At 36.6% G+C, this 22,717-nt stretch overlaps 1 protein-coding gene across 2 annotated transcripts in view; it reads right to left on the bottom strand.

Annotated features, from left to right (window-relative positions):
- Window positions 1–5,954: 5,954 nt before the first annotated feature.
- The window catches only part of LOC127857172 (calnexin-like), a 30,430-nt gene continuing 13,667 nt past the window's right edge, over window positions 5,955–22,717 (bottom strand). The window contains exons 8-19 of one of the 2 annotated variants that reach the window (XM_052393589.1): window positions 20,253–20,376; window positions 19,082–19,160; window positions 18,327–18,401; window positions 16,321–16,356; window positions 15,905–16,059; window positions 15,437–15,552; window positions 14,598–14,672; window positions 13,804–13,947; window positions 12,787–12,921; window positions 9,430–9,594; window positions 8,847–8,944; window positions 5,955–7,977 (exon numbers count right to left, since the gene is read on the bottom strand). In XM_052393589.1, the coding sequence (XP_052249549.1) occupies window positions 7,941–7,977; window positions 8,847–8,944; window positions 9,430–9,594; window positions 12,787–12,921; window positions 13,804–13,947; window positions 14,598–14,672; window positions 15,437–15,552; window positions 15,905–16,059; window positions 16,321–16,356; window positions 18,327–18,401; window positions 19,082–19,160; window positions 20,253–20,376 (1,239 nt within the window). In that variant the 3' untranslated portion in view covers window positions 5,955–7,940. Of the gene's footprint in view, window positions 7,978–8,846; window positions 8,945–9,429; window positions 9,595–12,093; window positions 12,226–12,786; window positions 12,922–13,803; window positions 13,948–14,597; window positions 14,673–15,436; window positions 15,553–15,904; window positions 16,060–16,320; window positions 16,357–18,326; window positions 18,402–19,081; window positions 19,161–20,252; window positions 20,377–22,717 lie in introns of both variants that reach the window. The other variant, XM_052393590.1, reaches the window with a different exon arrangement.

The following is a 22,717-nucleotide window of genomic DNA, read 5'->3' as shown; positions in this document are numbered from 1 at the left end:
AATCTTCATGTTACTTTGTCAAAATGTTTGTCTTAATGATATGTTGGTTGAGTTCAAAAGTGGTTCTGGTCCGTTGAAAAACATGGCCGCCAGTGGGCAGGGCAGTTTTCCTTATTTGGCTATAGAGAAACCTTGTTAACACTCTGGAAGTCACAATTTTTGCCCAATCATCAGTTGGTCAAAACATTGGTTTTATTGATATCTCGGACGAGTTTGAAAATGGTCCAGATTGGTGAAAAAACATGGCCGCCAGTGGGCTGGGCATTTTTCTCTATATGTATATAGTGAAAACATGTGAACACTCTAAAATTCACATTTTTTCCCAATTTTCTTGAAATTTGGTCAGAGCATTTGTTTCCTCGATATTATGAGAGTTGAGTTTGGAAATGATTCTGGTCAGTTGAATAACATGGCTACCAGGGGGGGGGGGATGGCAGTTTTCCTTATTTGGCTATAGAGAAACCTTGTAAACACTCTAGAAGTCACAATTTTTGCCCAATCATCATGAAAGTTGGTCAAAACATGGTTTTATTGATATCTCGGACGAGTTCGAAAATGGTCCAGATCGGTGAAAAAACATGGCCGCCAGTGGGCGGGGCATTTTTCTCTATGTGTATATAGTAAAAACATGTGAACACTCTAGAAGTCACATTTTTGGCCCAATTTTCATGAAATTTGGTCAGAACATTAATTTTGTTTCCTTGATATGAGAGTTGAGTTCGAAAATGGTTCCGGTCAGTTGAATAACATGGCTGCCAGAGGGGGGCAGTTTCCTTATTTGGCTAAAGAGAAACCTTGTAAACACTCTAGTAGTCACAATTTTTGCCCAATCATCATGAAAGTTGGTAAAAACATTGGTTTTATTGATACCTCAGACAAGTTCGAAAATGGTCTAGATAGGTGATAAACATGGCCGCCAGTGGGCGGGGCATTTTTCTCTATATGTATATAGTTTTAAACATGTGAACACTCTAGAAGTCACATTTTTGGCCCAATTTTCATGAAATTTGGTCAAAACATTTGTTTCCTTGATATGAGAGTTGAGTTCGAAAATGGTTTTCGGTAAGTTGAATAACATGACTGCCAGGGGGGGGGGGGGGCAGTTTCCTTATTTGGCTATATGGAAACCTTGTATATACTCTAGAAGTCACATTTTTTGCCCAATCATCATGAAAGTTGGTCAAAACATTGGTTTTATTGATATGTCGGACGAATTCGAAAATGGTCCAGATCGGTGATAAACATGGCTGCCAGTGGGCGGGGCATTTTTCTCTATATGTATATAGTGAAAACATGTGAACACTCAAGAAGTCACCTTTTTGGCCCAATTTTCATGAAATTTGGTCAGAACATTTGTTTCCTTGATATGAGAGTTGAGTTCAAAAATGGTTTCGATCAGTTGAATAACATGAAAATGGTTCCGGTCAGTTGAATAATATGGCTGGCGGGGGGGGGGGGCAGTTTTCCTTATTTGGCTATATGGAAACCTTGTAAACACTCTAGAAGTCACAATTTTTGCCCAATCATCATGAAAGTTGGTCAAAACATTGGTTTTATTGATATGTCGGACGAATTCGAAAATGGTCCAGATCGGTGATAAACATGGCTGCCAGTGGGCGGGGGCATTTTTCTCTATATGTATATAGTGAAAACATGTGAACACTCAAGAAGTCACCTTTTGGCCCAATTTTCATGAAATTTGGTCAGAACATTTGTTTCCTTGATATGAGAGTTGAGTTCAAAAATGGTTTCGATCAGTTGAATAACATGAAAATGGTTCCGGTCAGTTGAATAATATGGCTGGCGGGGGGGGGGGGCAGTTTTCCTTATTTGGCTATATGGAAACCTTGTAAACACTCTAGAAGTCACAATTTTTGCCCAATCATCATGAAAGTTGGTCAAAACATTGGTTTTATTGATACCTCAGACAAGTTCGAAAATGGTCTAGATAGGTGATAAACATGGCCGCCAGTGGGCGGGGCATTTTTCTCTATATGTATATAGTTAAAACATGTGAACACTCTAGAAGTCACATTTTTGGCCCAATTTTCATGAAATTTGGTCAAAACATTTGTTTCCTTGATATGAGAGTTGAGTTCAAAAATGGTTTCGGTCAGTTGAATAACATGACTGCCAGGGGGGGGGGGGGGGGGGGGGGTGGCAGTTTTCCTTATTTGGCTTTATAGAAACCTTGTATATACTCTAGAAGTCACATTTTTTGCCCAATCATCATGAAAGTTGGTCAAAACATTGGTTTTATTGATATCTCGGACGAATTCGAAAATGGTCCAGATGGGTGATAAACATGGCTGCCAGTGGGCGGGGCATTTTCTCTATATGTATATAGTGAAAACATATGAACACTCAAGAAGTCACATTTTTGGCCCAATTTTCATGGAATTTGGTCAAAACATTTGTTTCCTTGATATGAGAGTTGAGTTCGAAATGGTTCAGGTCAGTTGAATAATATGGCTGCTGGGGGAGGGGGGGCAGTTTCCTTATTTGGCTATAGAGAAACCTTGTAAACACTCTAGGGCCACGACTTTTATATTTCTTGGTTTACAAAACCGCCGACCCTAATTTTTGGAAAATGGGAAAAAAAATAAAATCGGAAAATCGTCTTTTTTTTAAATATTTTATTCCCGACCGCACTGCAAAACGAGCGAAACGAGAAAAAAAAACGATCCGGTTTGAGTACGGTTGCGAATAAAATCAAGTAAGTACAATCAACGATTGGTTCACATATATTCAATTGCAGAGATCGGGATATTTTTCAATGTGACACATTATGTACCAGTCCTTTTATGGGCACTTCTCAAAATTTATTTCGGGTAAAAATTACAGACAATAAGAAAATCAGCGTCAGTCAAATGTCGACCCCATCAAAATTTATTTCCGTGTCTGTGACGCAACTATATTGTTTAACATGTTAATTATATTAAACAAACCCGATAGTATTTGATAATTAGTATAAATAATCCAATAAAACACTGCCATTATTTACGATATATGTGTTTAGGAATTTTGTAAACACGTCCGCCATAGTTTATAGGAACTGTACAGAAAGTTTGGAAATCGGAACAAATCGGTATATCTCGGAAAATCATTGATAAATGTATTTGTCGTTTCAACGCTTTGGGCCGAGTAATTTCGGCAAATCGGAACTCAACTTGTGTAAAACACTAGCTCAATTAACCGTTAAACTCCGCCTCCGTTCTCTGCAAAAGATTCGAAGGCGGAGCTATGCACGTGCTTTTATTAAATTGGAGGATTGCAATTGAGAACCAAACACACAATTGATTCGGCATGTTGATTGCTAGACAAAGGAAGCCAATTTTTTCGGCGCGAAATTTGTCGCTTTATTGCTTCCGACAGAAAGCGGCTTTCCTTTGATGACGTCAAACTGTCAATTCACACAGACTGCACATTTTCGGAAGACTTAACCCGACTCCTTGTTTACAATTCCAGTAAAAAAAAAACACTTGCTAACATTAAACTTTGGATTAAATTATCAAAATAAAGCAAAAGCGAAGTTGACAAATATGATTAAATTAATTCGCGTCAGTTCAAATAAGACGTTTTGCGTTGTAAATCAACGAGTTTTCATGACAACAACAACTTTGACAAACATTACCGCGACGACGCATGGATCGATCTACCTCGATTTTTTTTTCATGTACGATCTCATAAGTCGAGTAAGAGCAAACACATACCGGGTAATATGTGTATGAGTAGTTTATCTTATATAAGATTTATGCAACGGGCATCGCATTGCGTAATGGTGCGCATCCAATTATGGAAATGAAGCGCAGTTTTTCGTTTTAATGGGAGAAGAACGCATGTCATGTAATGCAGTGTTTAAAATTGCCTGATGTTACATAATGTGCTGTTAGGACTCATTTTATTTGAAGATATAGATGTGTTTCATTGCATAATTTGATTTTTTGTCTCTGTGTTTAAGGTTATAAAAGATATGTTGTCTTTGTTCTGATGTTATTAGTATTAACTTTTTTTTCCAATGATGTTTTTTTTTTTTTTTTTTTTTCGACCGCCCGATGGACCATTTTCAAAATAATTTTTGTAAACCAATAAAAAAAAAAGTCGTGGCCTAGAAGTCACAATTTTTCAACTCTTATATCAAGGAAACAAAATTAATGTTCTGACCAAATTTCATGAAAATTGGGCCAAAAATGTGACTTCTAGAGTGTTCACAGGTTTTTACTATATACACATAGAGAAAAATGCCCCGTGCACTGGCGGCCATGTTTTTGAGTGTTTACAAGGTTTCTCTATAGCCAAATAAGGAAAACTGCCCCGCCCACTGGCGGCCATGTTTTTCAGCGGATCGGAACCACTTTTGAACTCAACCAAGATATCATTAAGACAAACATTTTGACAAAGTTACATGAAGATTGGGCATGAAATGTGACTTCTACAGTGTTTACAAGGTTTTTCTCTTCTTTTACCTAGTGACCTAGTTTTTGACCCGGCACAACCCAGTTTCGAACTCGGCCGAGATTTCATTGGGACAAGCTTCTGACCAAGTTCATGAAGATGGGACAAGAAATGTGGCCTCTAGAGTGTTTACGAGCAAATGTTAACGGACGGACAGACATACGACGGACAAAGACCAGTCACAAAAGCTCACCTGAGCAATCAGATGAGCTAAAAAGCTTGTGAACACCCTAGAAGTCACAATTTTCGCCAAATCATCATGAAACTTGGTGAAAAGATTGGTTTTATATATATCACATAATTAATGCCATAATTAGTGCCTTTAGATTGTCCACATTTTCATTATATTATACAAAATCCTTGTAAACACTCTAGAGGTCACAATTTTGTTTCAGATTTTATGAATCTTGGTCATAATATTAATTTTTGTAAGCAAAGTTTGATGTTTGGTAAGGGGGGTCAACTCAAAATATAGGTCACCAGGTCAAATCTTACAAAAACAAAATCACTCCATATGCCAGAGTTTTGGTTTAATAATGATGAAACTTGACCAGGATGTTTGTCTGGACAATATCAAGGTCAAGTTTGACATTTGGTAAATATTGAATGAACGGACTCCTCTCAGGTGAGCGAACTAGGGCCATCTTGTTAGCAATTACTACAATATTGCATTCTGTGCACTCGTATACATGTATTTTATCATCATCATGTATCATATAAGCAGTGTTGTTCAATAACCTGATATACGCTTTGACGCAAATATTTTTGTTATCGAAATTGACCATTAAAAATGTAAATGTATAAAGCTTTAAACAAGCCATCGTTCTAGCAGTGGAATCAGTCCCTAACTTTAAATTAATGTATTGCACTCCAACCCGCATGGTATCGAGGTCAGTTTGCGGTCAGTAACAGAAATCATTATGTAAACGCTATTGCGTAAACTATGTGAATTTGAAGTTTATTTTGATCACAAAGTTATTAAATGAAGATATTCTGGGATATTATTATGGTAGGTCAATTATAGATTCTTGATGTGTTTTCAACAATTGCATGATAAGTACCAGTTTTGATTAATTGGAAATATTCCACCATATAGATATATTTAATAAGCATGAGCATGATGATTCAAGATACTGTAAATTAATGGAATCAAATCCAATAGAACAGGTCTGTTCGAAGAACGCGCATATTAAAATTTTCATTCTTCTTGTGTTTTTCTATTCTATAAATATATCTGATCAATAATATCTTAACAAGCAAAATAAGCCATGAAATCTGGTGCAACGCGGATTAATTTATTAGCGTGTAATGGAGCTTACAAAGGCATTCACTATATTTGATTCCATAGATATAACTTTTGATTGTTCATCAACACCGACCACAATCAACGCCGTACATCTTTTTAAAAAATGTTTCTTGTTTTAAATAATTGTGAACATATACGGAACCAAGCATTGATACATGTAGATTCTCTGATCAATAGGACAAACCAGAACACATTATAATTAAACATTTTATTATAATTTGCATAATTATTAACACAGGTTTTGTTTAAAACATACAAAGATGTATCAGAAAATTTCAAGCCAACAGAGAAATACAACTTTTATCAGTACAACATTCATGATAATAACAATGAACAACTTTCACACCAGCATATTGAAACAATAAACAATAATCATAAAAAGAACATGAAAAGTTAGTGCATAAATATTTGCTTATTAAATACGCAATCAAAGCTAATTCTTTTTCATTCAAAGAAATGCTTTTAATATTGATAAATAAGAAGTTGCCAGTATTAATAGTTTCCAAGTAAATGTATATCTGCTTGTGGTTCTCTTCCCTTTTTGTAACATATTCTCCATTAAAATCCTCATCATAACAATGTGGTTATTTCTGCGCAATATGATATTTTTTCAGACATGTTCAAAGCGGAATGTGAGATGTTCGACTGTTTATAGGAAAATCTTTCCATAACTCTGAAAATTGCTTTCCATTCTTATATTCTGCCATTGGCATTTTCCATTGGCCTTTGCCATTGGCATTAAACATGCAATTTCATTTACAATTTCATAATTGTTTTTCCTTCATTATCAATCTTGTATTAGTACTTGCATGTGAACCAATAACACCTAAGAAAAAATGACCACAATCTACTGAGTTGTTTTTATAAGTCTGTTACTTAACATCATAAATCTGAAATCACAGCTATTACTTATTATATCACTGTTTATAATGAAAATAACTACAAAATAACTGTAATATATTTAGATTTTTGGTGGTTTTTTTTATTTTCTTTCTGATTATATCTAGTTCATGTACATACAAATGCAATAGGATGGTCTCCATTCCAATCACTGTTTAGAGCAAATTAAAAATGCGTTCAACTGCCCCAGTAATGGATGAGGTCGCCAAATATGATTCTGAATTTGTTTTGAGCTTACAAATATAGCAAATGCTCAGAAAAATACAAACTGTACCATGCAATCCGATTATATCTTTGGCTAGAGAATAACAATGAGTTGTGTCCGGGAAAACCAGGCTTAATTCATAAACGTTAAGTAACGTCCCAGATTAGCCTGTGCAGTCCTTACACTTTAAATGCAGTGTCAGATTGATATGTAATGATTATGCCTGCAGATAAAACCTCCTAAGAACTTAAAAGGTCAAGAAATTTTGATAAATATATATGGTGTGTACTTTACTATAAATATATAATAATGCACATATTGCCATGCGAATTTATTATCCAGTAAGTGATTATTTGAAAATGAGCAAATTATTTATAAACATAAAAAATACTAGTGCTTAAATCAGAGACAATCTGACAAAAAAAGGTTGACAATCCATTACATGAACATCACATGTACACAACAATTACACAGGACAAAAACAGTTTCACATGAAGATGCATATCAGATGTAGACAATAATCCTCAAGTGTAGAACCTCCTACAATAAATAGCTAACAACAATATGCCAGTTGACTGAAAGACAGGTTCCTCACAGACATGCTGAAGACCTGTTCCTAAATGCAATCAGTAAACCATTTAAACCATCGAGCATATGATTATCTTCTTCAATGATCACTAAAGCATCTTCCAAATAAGCTAATTGCAGCACATTTAAACATTTGTATAAAGAAAACCTTTTTTAACCATGTAATTTCACTTGTATTTATAATGGTTGTGTTCTATGTATTTTGAGTCATTTGACAGATTTATTTGGCAACAAGGTTTTCTTAAGATAGCTTTCATTACATCCTAAAATAACCATGATATTAAAGTTGTGGTAATTCTAACAAACAATTGTAACACATGACCTGTCCTGTCAAATGTCTGTACACCCAGTGACAATGTTCAATCACTTAAGAGCAACATTGGTTTACTCGACAGATGCCATGTCAGAATCTTAAGTCACCCCTGCAAACTATGGATCATTCACATCTCTCACACACTCCAGCTAGTGTCCTAGGGCTCCTACGTGTTAGTCCTTTCTAGTCCTGCGTTTCCGTGGTGAGCGTCTGAAATTATAAGAACAACATTTCTTATCTTAACTGTTTAGTGATAGTGACTTGATTATAATACCAGTGTTGTTGTTTTTGTTATTTTTAATGCATACTCACGGAATTTTATTCTAGCAAATGTTACAGTTGAAAATATGTCAACAATTATAGCCTGTGTCACATATTTGAAAGATGCTTGAGTCACAATGAAAGCATTAGAAACTAAAGGCAGTTTACTTATGTTATGGCATAAACTGGGTCTTCAAATACCACATAACTAGCAATTCATACTATCACAGTGTAAACTGTTCACTGTATAATTATGCTTCAGTAACACTAATAACCAATATATATCTGATTTAAACTTGCTTTAACAGCCAGGTAAGCCATACTCATTGATAAGCACACCAATGCCAGCCATCCTTTACTTGTCATTGCTCATTGCAAGCTATTTCAGTTTCGTAGTGGATATTGTAAATACATGTACTCCCTTGATCACTGAAGATCTTTCCCCAAAACATACAGTTCTCTCCAGATACTGACCAATAAGAGTTTCAAAGACCTTATGTGTCTCGTTCTGAGAAAACTGGGCATAATGCATGTGCTTAAAGTGTCGTCCCAGATTAGCCTGTGCAGTCTGCACAGGCTAATCAGGGACGACACTTTCCGCTTAAACTAGATTTTCGGTAAAAAGGGACTTCCTTTAAACGAAAAATAACATTAAAGTGGAAAGTGTCGTCCCTGATTAGCCTGTGCGGATTGCACAGGCTAATCTGGGGAGACACTTTACGCACATGCATTATGCCTAGTTTTCTCAGAACAAGACTCTTATTATCTCAATGCCATCACATAAAGTAGAACAGTGTAATTCTCCAGCTTGCACTCACCTGGGGGAGTCTGACTTGGACTGTGCTACTTCCTCCTCCTCCTCCTCCTGGGAACCTTGTGAAACATCAGCTTCCTCCTCGGCTTCCTCTTCCTCCTCCTGACACAAAAAAAACAGCTTGACGTGAACACAGCTCCTGAGCACTAGCTACTCTGCTTACAAGCACTTCGTTACATGCATTCACTTAATAGTACTGGATATCAGATTAGTCTACATGCATGGCCATAACAATACTCAAGTTTGGAATACGAGAGATAAGCCCTTTTTAGGTGGCAAAAAATATCTTTACTCAGCATTCAATGCCATATAAAGGAGCCTCTTTCTGAGAGAACTGGGCACTTTCACTTTCCGCCTACTAGTATTTGAGCTTCTTTCTGAGAGAAATGGGCACTGACACTTTCCGCCTAAACACAATTTTTCATTTAATAGAGACCTCCATAAAATAAAACATTCAATAAACAGAGAAAGTGTCGACCCCAAATAGCCTGAACAAATCGCACAGGCTAATCTGGGATGACACTTACCGCACATGTTTAGCTCAGTGTTGCCAAAACAAGACTCATATCATCTCTCAAGTGCCATACCTCCTGTTCTAGAGCAGCCTTGGATTTCTTGCCACGTGTCTTGCCTGTGGCGTCACCTGCTGCCCCTGGGTCTGTGGGCTCAGTGACATTCTCCTGTTCCTCTTTTGCGTCATCATCCGGGCTGGCCTCGTCTGTCTTCTTACGGGCCGCATCCAGATCTTCTTGCTGGGGACGGGAACAACATCAGGTACAGACACAGAATACACAAGGGGGACCAGGGGGAAAGTTTATGAAATTCAACTCTTTGGATGGGGCATTTTTCCCTCACTTTAGGGGGCAAACAGTTATGCAGAATTAATAGAATATCCCCACATAAACACTAAGGCATTAACAGTAATACATTTTTAATTTAAAGAATTCTTTAAATATATTGTATTATGGCATCTTCTTTAAAAGGCTAATAGCCCTATATAAGACATGGTCATAAGGCCGACTTTTTCACGTACGAACACAAAACCTTTTTATAATAATTGAACACCAGCATTGTAAAATATCAAATACCATTAGATTAAGTACTGGACTTTCATACCAAACCTCTTAGACTTAAGACCAGGGATAAAGAATATTCTTGAAACTCTTATATTCTATATATGCTCTAAAGTTAAGCCAAGCTGGTAATTTACTACATTGAACATGAACAAAATCAATCTTCAGAAAAATGTGTCGAGGAGGTAAACAAGGAGAACTCCTTAAAGTATAAATTAATTGCAAAAACAAACAAAATATTATTGCCCCCAATACAAGTGCATGCCATTAGAAATAAAACACAACAAGGTAAGGTAAATACAATTAAAGAAAAAGCATTATAATAAATTGCATAACATATTCATAAATAAAAGATATACAAAGTGAAACAAGTTTATTATAAAGACTGCTAAAATGTTTCACTAGACAATTAAAAAGCAGTGATTTATAGTGATGGAAAACTTTCTAAAACAAGAAACCGTCGGAGACGGGTGATGCACCCCAAATTTTTTTTGTCACAATATTGCACTATATATTCAGATAAAAGGAAACGTCTTGACGGGCATAACTTTGGACAAAATAATACGATGGATGGTTTAGCAACTTAAAAATTTCAAAGTGCCATAACTCTCTAAATAAATCATCTACCCAGAGCCCACTAATAACATGCGCATCTCCTCAAGGTAGTCAAGCTTCCCATAAAGCTTCATTGTATTCCAGTCAGTAGTTGGGGAGAAATAGCCCGGACAAGAATTGCACCATATGTACAGTTTATAGAAAATTTCAAAGGGCCATAACTCTGTGAAAAATCATCCGACCATAACCGGCTGATAATATGCACATCTCCTGTTAGTAGTGAAGCTTCCCATAAAGTTTCATTGAATTCACGTAATAAGTTGCTGAGAAATAGCTCGAACAAGAATTGCACTATATGTACAATGGAAAATTTCAAAGGGCCATAACTCTGTGAAAAATCATCCGACGAGAACCGGCTGATAATATGCACATCTCCTCTTGGTAGTGAAGCTTCCCATAAAGTTTCATTGAATTCCCGTAATAAGTTGCTGAGAAATAGCTCGGACAAGAATTGCACTATATGTACAATGGAAAATTTCAAAGGGCCATAACTCTGTGAAAAATCAACCGACAAGAACCGGCTGATAATATGCACATCTCCTCTTGGTAGTGAAGCTTCCCATAAAGTTTCATTGAATTCCGGTCATTATTTGCTGAGAAATAGCCCGGACAAGAATTGCACTATATGTACAGTGAATGGAAAATTTTAAAGGGCCATAACTGTGTGAAAAATCATCCGACCAGAACCGGCTAATAATAATAACATCTCCTCTTGGTACTGAAGCTTCCCATAAAGCTTAATTGAATTCCTATCATCAATTGCTGAGAAATAGCCCGGACAAGAATTGCACTATATGTACAGTTAATGGAAAATTTCAAAGGGCCATAACTCTTTGAAAAATCATCCGACCAGAACCCATTGATAATATGCACATCTCCTTTTGGTAGTGAAGCTTCCCATAAAGTTTCATTGAATTCTGGTCATTTGTTGCTGAGAAATAGCCCGGATAAAATTTGTGCACGGACGGACGGATGGACAGACGAAGCGGCGACTATATGCTCCCCCCAAAATTGTTTGGGAGAGCATAATAAACAGTGCAGTGACACAAACAGTTAATGATTAAATTCTACTTGACATTGGTCTCCCAAGGCTTTGAACAATGTTACAATTTTTTGATAAAACTAAAACCAGCAACTTTTAATCTAAAAAAACTTAGACACACAGGCAAATTGCATTGAGAAACTGTTATTATTTCTGAATATTTGTAAAATCAGATTCCTTGTGCACATCCAGGCTGTGTTTCTGACTCAAAAACTCTCTATGTGAAATTAGTTTTAAACAATACACTGGAAACTTGGTGAGAGCCCCAGTGCTGTAAATCACATGGTGACTGTATTTTTTCATCAAATCCCTACACAGAGATGATTTTTCTTAAGAAAACAAGAATAGGCTCTTCCCAGGATACAGACTGGTTTCCCTCATCAGTTTGAATTTTTTACTCTCATCCCTAAAACAAGCATAGGTAAACTGACAAGATTAACGCAACTCTTTTGTTTGCTTTTAGCAATCTAGAGACTATTCAAAGACTGGTATTGTTCTCTCTTTCCCTGAGGTCAGTTTACCTTGATGGGTCCAGATCTAGGACACAGACAGATAGAGAGGAGGACTATGGGTAGCAGGCAGACAACAACGTACACCGCATACAGCCAGGGTCTCTCCTCCGCTGCACCCATCAGAGTGGACCATACACCGCCCTAAACATGACCCACCCAGGGGAAAACAAAAATGTAAACAGAATGCTCAACTAAAAACACAACTAAGAACAGAACTAAAAAGTAACAGGTCAATCCAGGGTTCGTATGTCTATTGACAAAATTGTTACTTCGGAACATTCTGTAAAGTAATTGATCATATATATTCAATGAAAGGATAAAATAAAGTCACAAACCCTGAATTGAAGACAAGTGATTCATCATGCAAGGGATAGTGATCATATTTGATGACTTGGAATACAGTTTAACATATATATTTTTTTTAAGTTAAATGTTCTTGGAGTACACACTATCTAAGCTATGCTTAGTAATGTAATAAATATGTCACCTTAGAAAATCTGATATGTATGTTGCTATTTATTTCTATTTCAAAATGTTTCCAGTAACTGCAACATAATCACCATTGCAAAATGAACCATTTGCCAAACACAACTAAAACACCAACACCACATTGAGACATCCACCTAGAGGCACCCCCACCCCTGGACTGTGACACATGACATGTCATGCTCAGGGGCTGGGCTGGTACCGCCCTCTGCTCACCTTGGGACCCTCTTTGGACATACAGCAGTAGGCTATCAGCAGCACTATGGGCAGGACAATGACCACGAGAAACACAGCCCATAGCCAGGGCCTCTCGTGGGTCACGTCCAGTATACCCTGTACAAAGGCACCGTTCTGACAGCAAACAGAATTAATATTATTATTAAAAGCAAAATAAGTTATTTAATGTTTTTACATAAATTTCAGTTGTGACATGTAGGTAACAAATAAGTGTTTCTTGTCGGCTTCTATCTACACTTCCAAAGGCAAAATTCTTGTTTTAACATACAAAAGATCAACTGGTGATTTACAAGAACTTAACTGTGTAATAATATACAATATAAATATGTAATGGCCGAGAGACAAAGAACACATCATCTAGTCCTTCAAAATCAAAAGAGCACGAGACAAAATGCTAATAATTTTAAAAACCATGTAATTAATGACATTCTAAAATATCTCAATATAAAGTATTTAATTTGCAACTTTATTCAAACTGTTGATCTGGGGTATGATTTCAAGAACTTCTGGAATATCAACACAATACCCTCCTTAACAGGTTCACTTAACTCAAGATAACCTAAAAAGAACCTTATTTTTTAAGTGGCCAATTATGTTCCTACTAGCATAAGAAACATTCCTGATATTGAACTCTCCGCAGATAAAGCTAGAAATTCCCTATTGTTCATCAAAACTTTAAAACATTAAACTTCTCAAACAAAATTCTAGATCACAAAATCTGTCATAGCTTAAATATTATGAAAATTACAAAAGCTCGTTTCATTCAAGATTGTTCTTCACTAGAGACTCATTCTGAGAAAACTGGGCTTTATGCATATGCTTTGCGTGTCATCCCTGATAAGCCTATGCATACTGCACAGGCTAATCTGGAACAATACTGTACACAGATGCATTGAGCCCAGTTTTCCCTCACAGAGAGAGGCTCCATTGGATGTATATTAGAATCACAACCAAGACATACCACTGTTCATAGTGAACACCCTGACCCCTACTCACCCCAGTGGTGGCCTGCTCTGCGGCCCTCTTTCTCTCCCAGGTCTGCTGGACCCACACAGAGTGCTCCTCACGGTCATCTGTGATGATGAAGTTGTCAAACACAATCTCGTCAGTCATCGACCACAACTCCAGACCCAGAGCACCCTGACAACACACAACACAGGCATGTTACATGAAAAGTGAAGGAGTTCATTAGAACACATTTATATTCATACATACTTTATTATCCACCATGAGAGAATTACCTGTCAGAAGTTTGAATTGATGAATATACATTCGCCATCTGACCAATAAATAACACAAACTATAGACAATGTAAGCCTGGGTGCTGTGATGTAGCAAGTTTGTAACAGGCCTTCAATTACATTTTACTACTACCTATTATATCGCACTAATATCTAATTCATAGTCTCTTCCAAGTTAAAACCTTAGTCACTGAGTAGAAATTTTAGTATTTTATAAGATTATAAAAACAGTTGTATGCTCTTTTTATGGTATTTTATGTTAAGGTGTTATTGTATTCTCTGTTTTGAAGCATTTTTTTACAACAAAGTTTAGTGTGCTGGAGAAGCTAATATTCCCTTCTCAAATTTTGTATATACCATTATTGTTAATGTTGGAAAAATGAATGAAAATATTTTTTAAATGGTCACTTTGCCAACTGCCAATTGTTTATATAAACCCCTTTCATAATCTTATATTACGATCGGTAATTGACGTCATTGCGTCATTGTGTTCAACGTCGCAACTCCTAGCACATATGGGAGTCATCCGTAGCATGCCAGTCAACTTACGATGGATGACATCTTGTATGGCTCGAGGTCCTCGAAGTAGTTGGGGTTAGCGATCCTTTGAGGCTTCCACTCACCCTGCCAAAACATGGGTAACATAACAATGGGCCTCATAATGCGAAAATGGGTCTTAGGGCGGTATGCAACCATTATATCTCCAGACCAGCTTGCACATTCAACAGTCTGGTTAGGGGCTACCTGTCTGGTTATAAGACCACAAAACCTTGCGTGACTTTGTAGCTGAGAGGGTAGCTCCTAACCAGACTTACCAACTACGCTGGCTGGTGTGGAGCTACACTGGCTGGTGTGGAGCTACACTGGCTGCCTATTGGATAGGACATATTTTGACATGACATGGCTGAAACATAACAGCTGTATTGCATAAGTATTCACATAGCAATAGTCCAAAAGACTGCCATAATTCTATACACTAATTTTGAACAAGAAGTATTAATAGAAAATCTTAATATTGATGGTTTATATAATGAAACTTATCCTTATACACCTCGTTTGGATGTAATTTCAGATGTTTATGATAGAGTAAGAGGTTATTTTAAGCAACATCAAGGCTTCAACTTAACCCCGACAAGGATCCCCAGAAAGCATAACCGTACTAGTATATATAATTTTCTATTAATAAACTTAGACAAAAAAGCAGTTCAATACTTAAAATTCCTGATAAATGTTTAGCAGTATTGAAATACATTTAAACACCTACAATTCTTTTTACAATAAATCCTGATTACAGTAAGTAAAAATACATAGTTCAAGCAGAAAATGTAGCATTAACAATATAACAAAAAATTATCTAAAAGAAGGCTAAGACAGGTTAAAGAGCATACCTGATAGTTTGGGTTGTCAATCATGGCTGGCCTCCACTTGCCCTTGTACAGGGGGTTTGGGATGTTGGGGCGGGTCCATTCACCACAGCCAGGGGCATCCTTACACACTGGGTTGTCTGTAAATGGAAATCCTGAATGTAATTTTCATGACTATGGTTATATGTGTAATAAAGCAATGAAAGTGTTTTGAAACACCGTATTGATGAGAGAACCAAATATGCATCCTGTCAATTGAGTATTGCAAATGAGAAATGTATAGAAACCGTAAGTATAACATCTGGATCTACATAATTTGAAATTTTGACAATTAAGAGCTTCAACCCGTCAATCATGATAGCAAAAAAATGTAGCTGAACCAAACAAAATAATTTGCCAACTTATTTGGTTTGATTCACCATAATACAATCCAAGCATACTAATATAACTTTAAACCCAAGTCACCAAAGGTTCCTGCCACTGAATATCTACCTATGAGAGGTGCCTCCCACTCTCCGTCCATCTCCTCATCCCAATCCTTGGGTCTCTGTGCGTCTGGGTCTGGTATCAGGGCCTCCTCGTCATCCAGCCAGCCCGCAGGCTTCACTGCAGCTGTGTCAGGGATCTCCATCGGTTGGTCCTCATCCCTACAGGAGACAGCAAAATATCAGTCTGGTATGGACATGTTTATGAAAAAGTGTTGACAAATTAATATGAAGAAATCAACAGATGATGTACATATACAGACCTGAATGTGTGTAATAATAGTATGAACCAAGTCTAAAATGTTTGATTGGTGCATGCACTTTAGTAATTCTTTTGCTGTGTTAAAGAATCACAAGGTAATAAGTCTTGTACAAATGTATCATAACAACACTACCCCAGATGCACAGTTAATCTCTACTTACCAATCATCAGGCTTCTTGGCATTGGGATCGGCAATTCTGAAAGCAGACGTATGGCAGTTCAAAAAACAATAGTAAACAAATTGAACATGAAACAACTAATATGTTAAAACAAAAAACAAAAACTAAATGTGCGCACATAAAGCATGTTTCAAAAATAAAGAAACTTGCTATAAAAAATTCAAAGTAAACTCAATATTCAGTTATCATTTTAGCTTTATGGATTTTCTATGTGAAATACAAGTAACTTGAGTCTTATGTTTCCGTAATACTTAAATGCTAGGAGTTTGCATTATTTTAAATAACAGCAGAGGTAAATCAACTCAAAGGAGACTGTATTCTTGCAAATATGTCTGTAAATTTAACTGACTGCAGTTCATTGTATCCAGTAGAGCAGTGCCAAGACACAGTTTTTCTGTGTCTAGAGTTTACAGTGCTGCTCCAGAGGCAAATTACTGTACCAGATCATAATTATAGCTGTGTCAACAAACACAACCATACTCAAAGACTGGACTTTCAATAGATCGCTGAATTATAATGTGCATAACGCCAAGCAATGGCCACAAGTATTCACTAGAATGCAGTCTTCAATATTAATTGAGTCTTGTTCTGGATAAACTGGGCTCAATGTATGTCCCTAAAGTGTTGTCCCAGATTGGCCTGTGCAGTCCACACAGGCTTATCAGGTATGACAATTGCTGTCTCATCTGGATTTCTCTAAGAAAACTGGAAAACTGTTGACACTAATGAGTCTGTGTTGACTGCACTTGCTAATCTGGGATGACACTATTCACAAATATATTAAGTCAAGTTTTCCCACAGCGTGGCTCATTTATGTTTTCAAACTATTAAATGCAGGGAGATTGCCTGATTTTAAATAACAACAGAGGTATATCAACTCAAAGAAGAAACTCTCATCTAGAATTTCTGTATCAATATTAGTAACTGTTGTTCATTGTATCATCTAGAGCAGTTCCTAGACCTGGATTTCCAGTGTCTAGAAATAACATTGCTGCTCCAGAGGCAATTTACTGTTCCAGATCATAATTATAGCAGTGTCAACAAACACAGCCATACTCAAAGACTGGACTTTCATTAGAAAGCTAGATTATGATGTGCATATGAATTATAATGTGCATAGCACCAAGTATTGGCTACAAGAATTCACAAGTATACAGTCAATATGGAGGGAGGAAACATTCAATATTAATATATCTATCAATGTATTCATTGAGCTGCACTATGGGAAACAGGTCTTCATGAATATGTGCGTTAAGTGTTGTTCCTTATTAGTATATGCAGTCTGCAGAGGCTGATCCAGGACAACACTTTACGCTTTGATGGCATTTTTTTGTTGAAAGGAAATTTCTTCTGAACAAAAATACATGTTTAGACGGAAAGTGTTGTCCCTGATTAGCCTTTGCAGACTGCACAGGCTAATCTGGGACAACACTTTAGGCAAATGCATTAAGTCCAGTTTTTCAAGAGCGCAGCTCAAACTAAATCTGCTAAAGTTGTAGTGTATCCACAGGTTTTGCCTGACCAACCATCTACAAGATGGAGGTCTTAGTAAGAGGCCGGTTGACAGTTAGTGTTCCAGAACTTAATTACAACAGGATCACCAGACACTGCCGTACTCAAAGTTTGGTCGGCCCAGTGCAACATGCACAAGCAAACATGTAACAAGTCAGCAGTTTCATCAAAATAGTTATATCATGAATACAATCCTGAAAGACAAACGCAGCTTATCAGCATAGCTGTACATTGTTAATCATAGTGGAACTAAGACTAACTTTCATAAAACTTTAATGCACAAATCTAGATTTTGCAGTCAGTTGCAATCAAAATTATCAATCCAATTTTAGTATAGAATGATAGGTCATATTGCTAGCCTTATCTGTATGTGTGCTAACCATGAATTATAAATAGCATTTAAAATTTTAATTAAACATTTCATTGTTGAAAACATTGTTTTTTATCAAAGACAATAATTTGTTTGCAGTTCTTACTTTTCATTCTCGTCCCAGTCAGCAGGTTTCTTGTCATTGGGGTCATCAATCTCCTTGGGGGGATTCACAGGGGGGCTGGAGACAGAACACAAGCATGTTCAGATGGGCACCCTTACCTCTTATAGTATAAGTAATTACTACTGTTCAATAAGTAATTTCCCTTCAATCATGTTAAAATATCGACTAAAATAATAAATTTTGCGACCATTTTTTATCTTAACTTGCTTGTAAATTTATCGTGCAAGAAACAACCCATTGTGTCATTTCTAAATACGAAAACTACTTATCATTCATTTGCATATTTATCTGTCAGTTAACAAAAACTGGAGACTTTCTGAGGTCAAATTAAATTAAAAAGACTTTGGATTAAAATACATCCATATAACAATCTTAATTCCATTAATGAACAAGCAGCAATATTGTCCATAGCATTGTTGCCATAGCAACCACAATTTTTGACATAGGAACAAAATGAATAGCATAATCTCCATATTGTCATCTGTCCATGTTTCAAGTTTCATGAAAAAAATATGAAGAACTTTAAAAGTTATCGCAGGATCCAGAAAAGTGTGACGGAGAGACTGACACACAGAGCGCAAACCATAAGTCCCCTCCGGTTTCACCGGTAGGGGAAATAAATATTCACAATAAAGTATATCAGAAATTTCATCAGTGTTAAAGGAATTTATTATCTAGTAGTCTGAAACCAATTAAATTTTAATAATATAAACATAAATATTTATATCTTCACTCACTTTACGTCTTGCAACAAGCTGCCAGAGTTGACAACAGAGTTGTCTATGAGAACTTCAAATGTGTTGTCAGGATTCACAACTGAAAGCAACCAGACCAGACCTATGATTAGCAAGTCAAAACTCAATATTCACTGGACAACACAAATCCCACTCAAGTGTTGGACAAGTCATTTCAAAAGCAGTTTCGCATAGAATAACTGTACATTGAGAACATTTGCACAAAGTCATCAAATTCAACAGTAAAATGGTTGTATTGTACACAGGGGTTGGAGCTTATCATTAAGTTATCATAGATGGCTTAAAACTCTTCCTCCTGGTATTAATATCAGGGGTGTGATTATAGAACTGTTTAAGGGGAGGACAATGCCCTACACCTCCCCTCCCTTACAGGATTTAGTTAAACTCTTCATTTTTATATACAGCAAAGTTACAAACTAGTTGTGAAATAAGTTTGACATTGAAAGGGAGGAAATCAGCTGTAAGAAGGAAAAATCACATCCATGTAATATGAAACAGAACCTCTCTGTAAACAAACAAACTTATTTTAATATTTTGACCATGACAACTTAAAGCACTAGCATTCCATAAACTAATATACTGAAATCTATCCCACTGCAGTTCTGTTGTTTGTCTGAGTGTTTGCAATAAATCATTTCAAATATGAAACCATTTGCTGTGCTAACCACTGAAATATCACAAATGTCAACTAAATCCTTCATTTTTAAATTCAGACATGAGAATGGATAACATGAAAGGCAGATTACCCAAGTTCAGATCTTTGCATTTTTACACAGATCCTACTAAGTTTCAAAACAGGTAAAAATAGTAATTGAAAAACAAGGACATCAGCAGAAAAAAATACCCTAGCATATGATTGGTTAAAAAATATTTTATAAAATAGCATTGGGCTTATAGAAACATTCTCGAGTCTGCTGCCTGGAAAGACTTAGTGTCTATAGAAAGATCATAAGAAGGCCCCTTAAGTGAATATCCAACCCTGGTCCTATCAGCCGCAAGGCATACACGGTTACACCATATCTACTGTAATGCAATTGCAAACTATTCTTGATTAACAAGTGCTAACTGGTAAGTTAAATATATGTGCTTCAAAAATACTGCTTTTCCGTGTCCAACAGGAAACTGTGATATATTTCCCCCACAGAAGACTCACCAAGTGTGTACAGATGTGTTTTCTTGTCTGTGAAGTACTTGTCCAGGTTGGCTGATGGCTTCTTAGCATGCTTCTCTTCAAATTCTCCAGTCTTCGGGTTTTTGTGGCGGAAAATAAAGTGCAGCTGAAACATAAATAATACACACTTTGTATCACTAAGCAGAGAGATAATGCACAACATAAAAAAACAAGAGCTGCGGTTGTGAAACACAATGCCCCTATTGCGCTTTGAAGCAGCTATTTACAGAAAACAAGGCCCATAACTTAGCCAAAAGTCAATGGACCAAAACGAAACTCACTTCATCTGTAAGTCATGTTGGTACACTCAAATACCAAAAATAAGCTCAATATCTGAAACCTCCAGAAAAGTTATAATACGAATACATTTCTAAGTCCAAGGCCCATAACTGTTATAAAAACAAGAGCACCGCCTTGCGGGTGCAGATCGCTCATCTATTTTCTTTTTAAAGGTGAAGGGACTCTCATTTTCAATCACAAAGGAGGGGAGGTGGAGTGAAGAGGGCTGTATAGTGTGGGGGTGTGGACATTTATTACATTATCTTCCAAAAATGCAATGGTGCGATGGTATGACGGTATTTCAAACATAAAATAATAAAAATAAATATTTGTGTTTTTTAAGCGTTTTAAAAAAAAAATTGGGGGGGGGGGGGGTATAGTGTTAGGGTGTGGTGGTAATTCGTGAGATGATCTTAAAAAAAAAAAAAAAAAATTAGCGGGGGGGGGGGATTCTGGTGGGGGGACGGGGGGTGGGGGGATTCTTGGGTGCGATGGTTGGACGGTATTTCAAACATCAGATAATAAAATATTATATAATAATATAATAAATTTGTGTTTTTGTACCGTTTCAAAAAAAAAAAATTGGGGTGGGTGGGGTGGGAGGGGGGGGGGTGGGGTGGGGGGGAGTATAGTGTGAGGGTGTGGTGGTCGTTTGTGAGATGATCTTAAAAAAAAATAAAAATAGGGGGGGAGGGGGGGGGGGGGGGGGAGGGCACGGGGGATGGTTTGGGTGGAGTCTATTGTGGTATGTCAGGTAAGAGTAGTTTTGTCAAAGTATCAATCAAATCTAATCATAAATAAAGAAGTTATGGCAATTTTAGCAAAATTTAATAATTTGACCTTGAGAGTCAAGGTCATTCAAAGGTCAAGGTAAAATTCAACTTGCCAGGTACAGTAACCTCATGATAGCATGAACGTATTTGAAGTTTGAAAGCAAAAGCCTTGATACTTAAGAAGTAAAGTGGATCGAATCACAAAATTAAACCATATATTCAAAGTTACTAAGTCAAAAAAGGGCCATAATTCCGTAAAAATGACAACCAGAGTTATGCAACTTGTCCTTTTACTGTACCCTTATGATAGTTTGCGAGTGTTCCAAGTATGAAAGCAATATCTATGATACTTTAGGGGTAAAGTGGACCAAAACACAAAACTTAACCAAATTTTCAATTTTCTAAGTATAAAGGGCCCATAATTCCGTCCAAATGCCAGTCAGAGTTACATAACTTTGCCTGCACGGTCCCCTTATGATAGTTAATAAGTGTCGCAAGTATGAAAGCAATAGCTTTGATACTGTAGGAATAAAGTGGACCTAAACACAAAAGTTTACAAAATTTTCAATTTTCTAAGTATAAAAAGACACATAATTCTGTCAAAATGCCAGTCAGAGTTACATTACTTTGCCTGCACAGTCTCCTTATGATAGTTAGTAAGTGTTGCAAGTATGAAAGCAATAGCTTTGATACTTAAGGAATAAAATGGACCTAAACACAAAACTTAGCCAAAATTTTCAATTTTCTAAGTATAAAAAGGGCAAATAATTCTGTCAAAATGCATGTCAGAGTTATCTAACTTTGCCTGCCCAGTCCCCTCATGATAGTAAGTAAGTGTACCAAGTTTGAATGCAATAGCATTGATACTTTCTGAGAAAAGTGGATCTTAACGCAAAACTTAACCAAAATTTTCAATTTTCTAAGTATAAAAAGGGCACATAATTCTGTCAAAATGTATGCCAGAGTTATCTAACTTTGCCTGCCCAGTCCCCTCATGATAGTAAGTAAGTGTACCAAGTTTGAATGCAATAGCATTGATACTTTTTGAGAAAAGTGGACCTAAACGCAAAACTTAACCGGACGCCTACGCCGACGCCAAGGTGATGACAATAGCTCTTTTTTTTTTTCAAAAAAAAATGAGCTAACAAGAGCTGTCAGAGGACAGCGCGCTCGACTATTTGAGTGCTTGACAGTATAACGTAAGCCATCAATGGGAAATTGTTCACATTCAATAATTTATTAGACGATCTTTCAAAAATAAAAAAAGGAAAAAAATATTTTATTTTTTTTTGGGGGGGGTAGGGGGGGAGAGGGGGGTATCATGTGGGGTGGGGTAATTTATTAGATGATGTTTGCAAAAAAAATAAGGGGGGTGGGGGTGAGAGGGTGGTATAA

The sequence above is a fragment of the Dreissena polymorpha genome, chromosome 14 (genome assembly GCF_020536995.1).
Source record: "Dreissena polymorpha isolate Duluth1 chromosome 14, UMN_Dpol_1.0, whole genome shotgun sequence".
In the NCBI taxonomy this organism is placed as follows: domain Eukaryota; kingdom Metazoa; phylum Mollusca; class Bivalvia; order Myida; family Dreissenidae; genus Dreissena; species Dreissena polymorpha.
The sequence above is the reverse complement of the archived record's forward strand: the minus strand, read 5'-3'. Positions and strand labels throughout refer to the sequence as shown.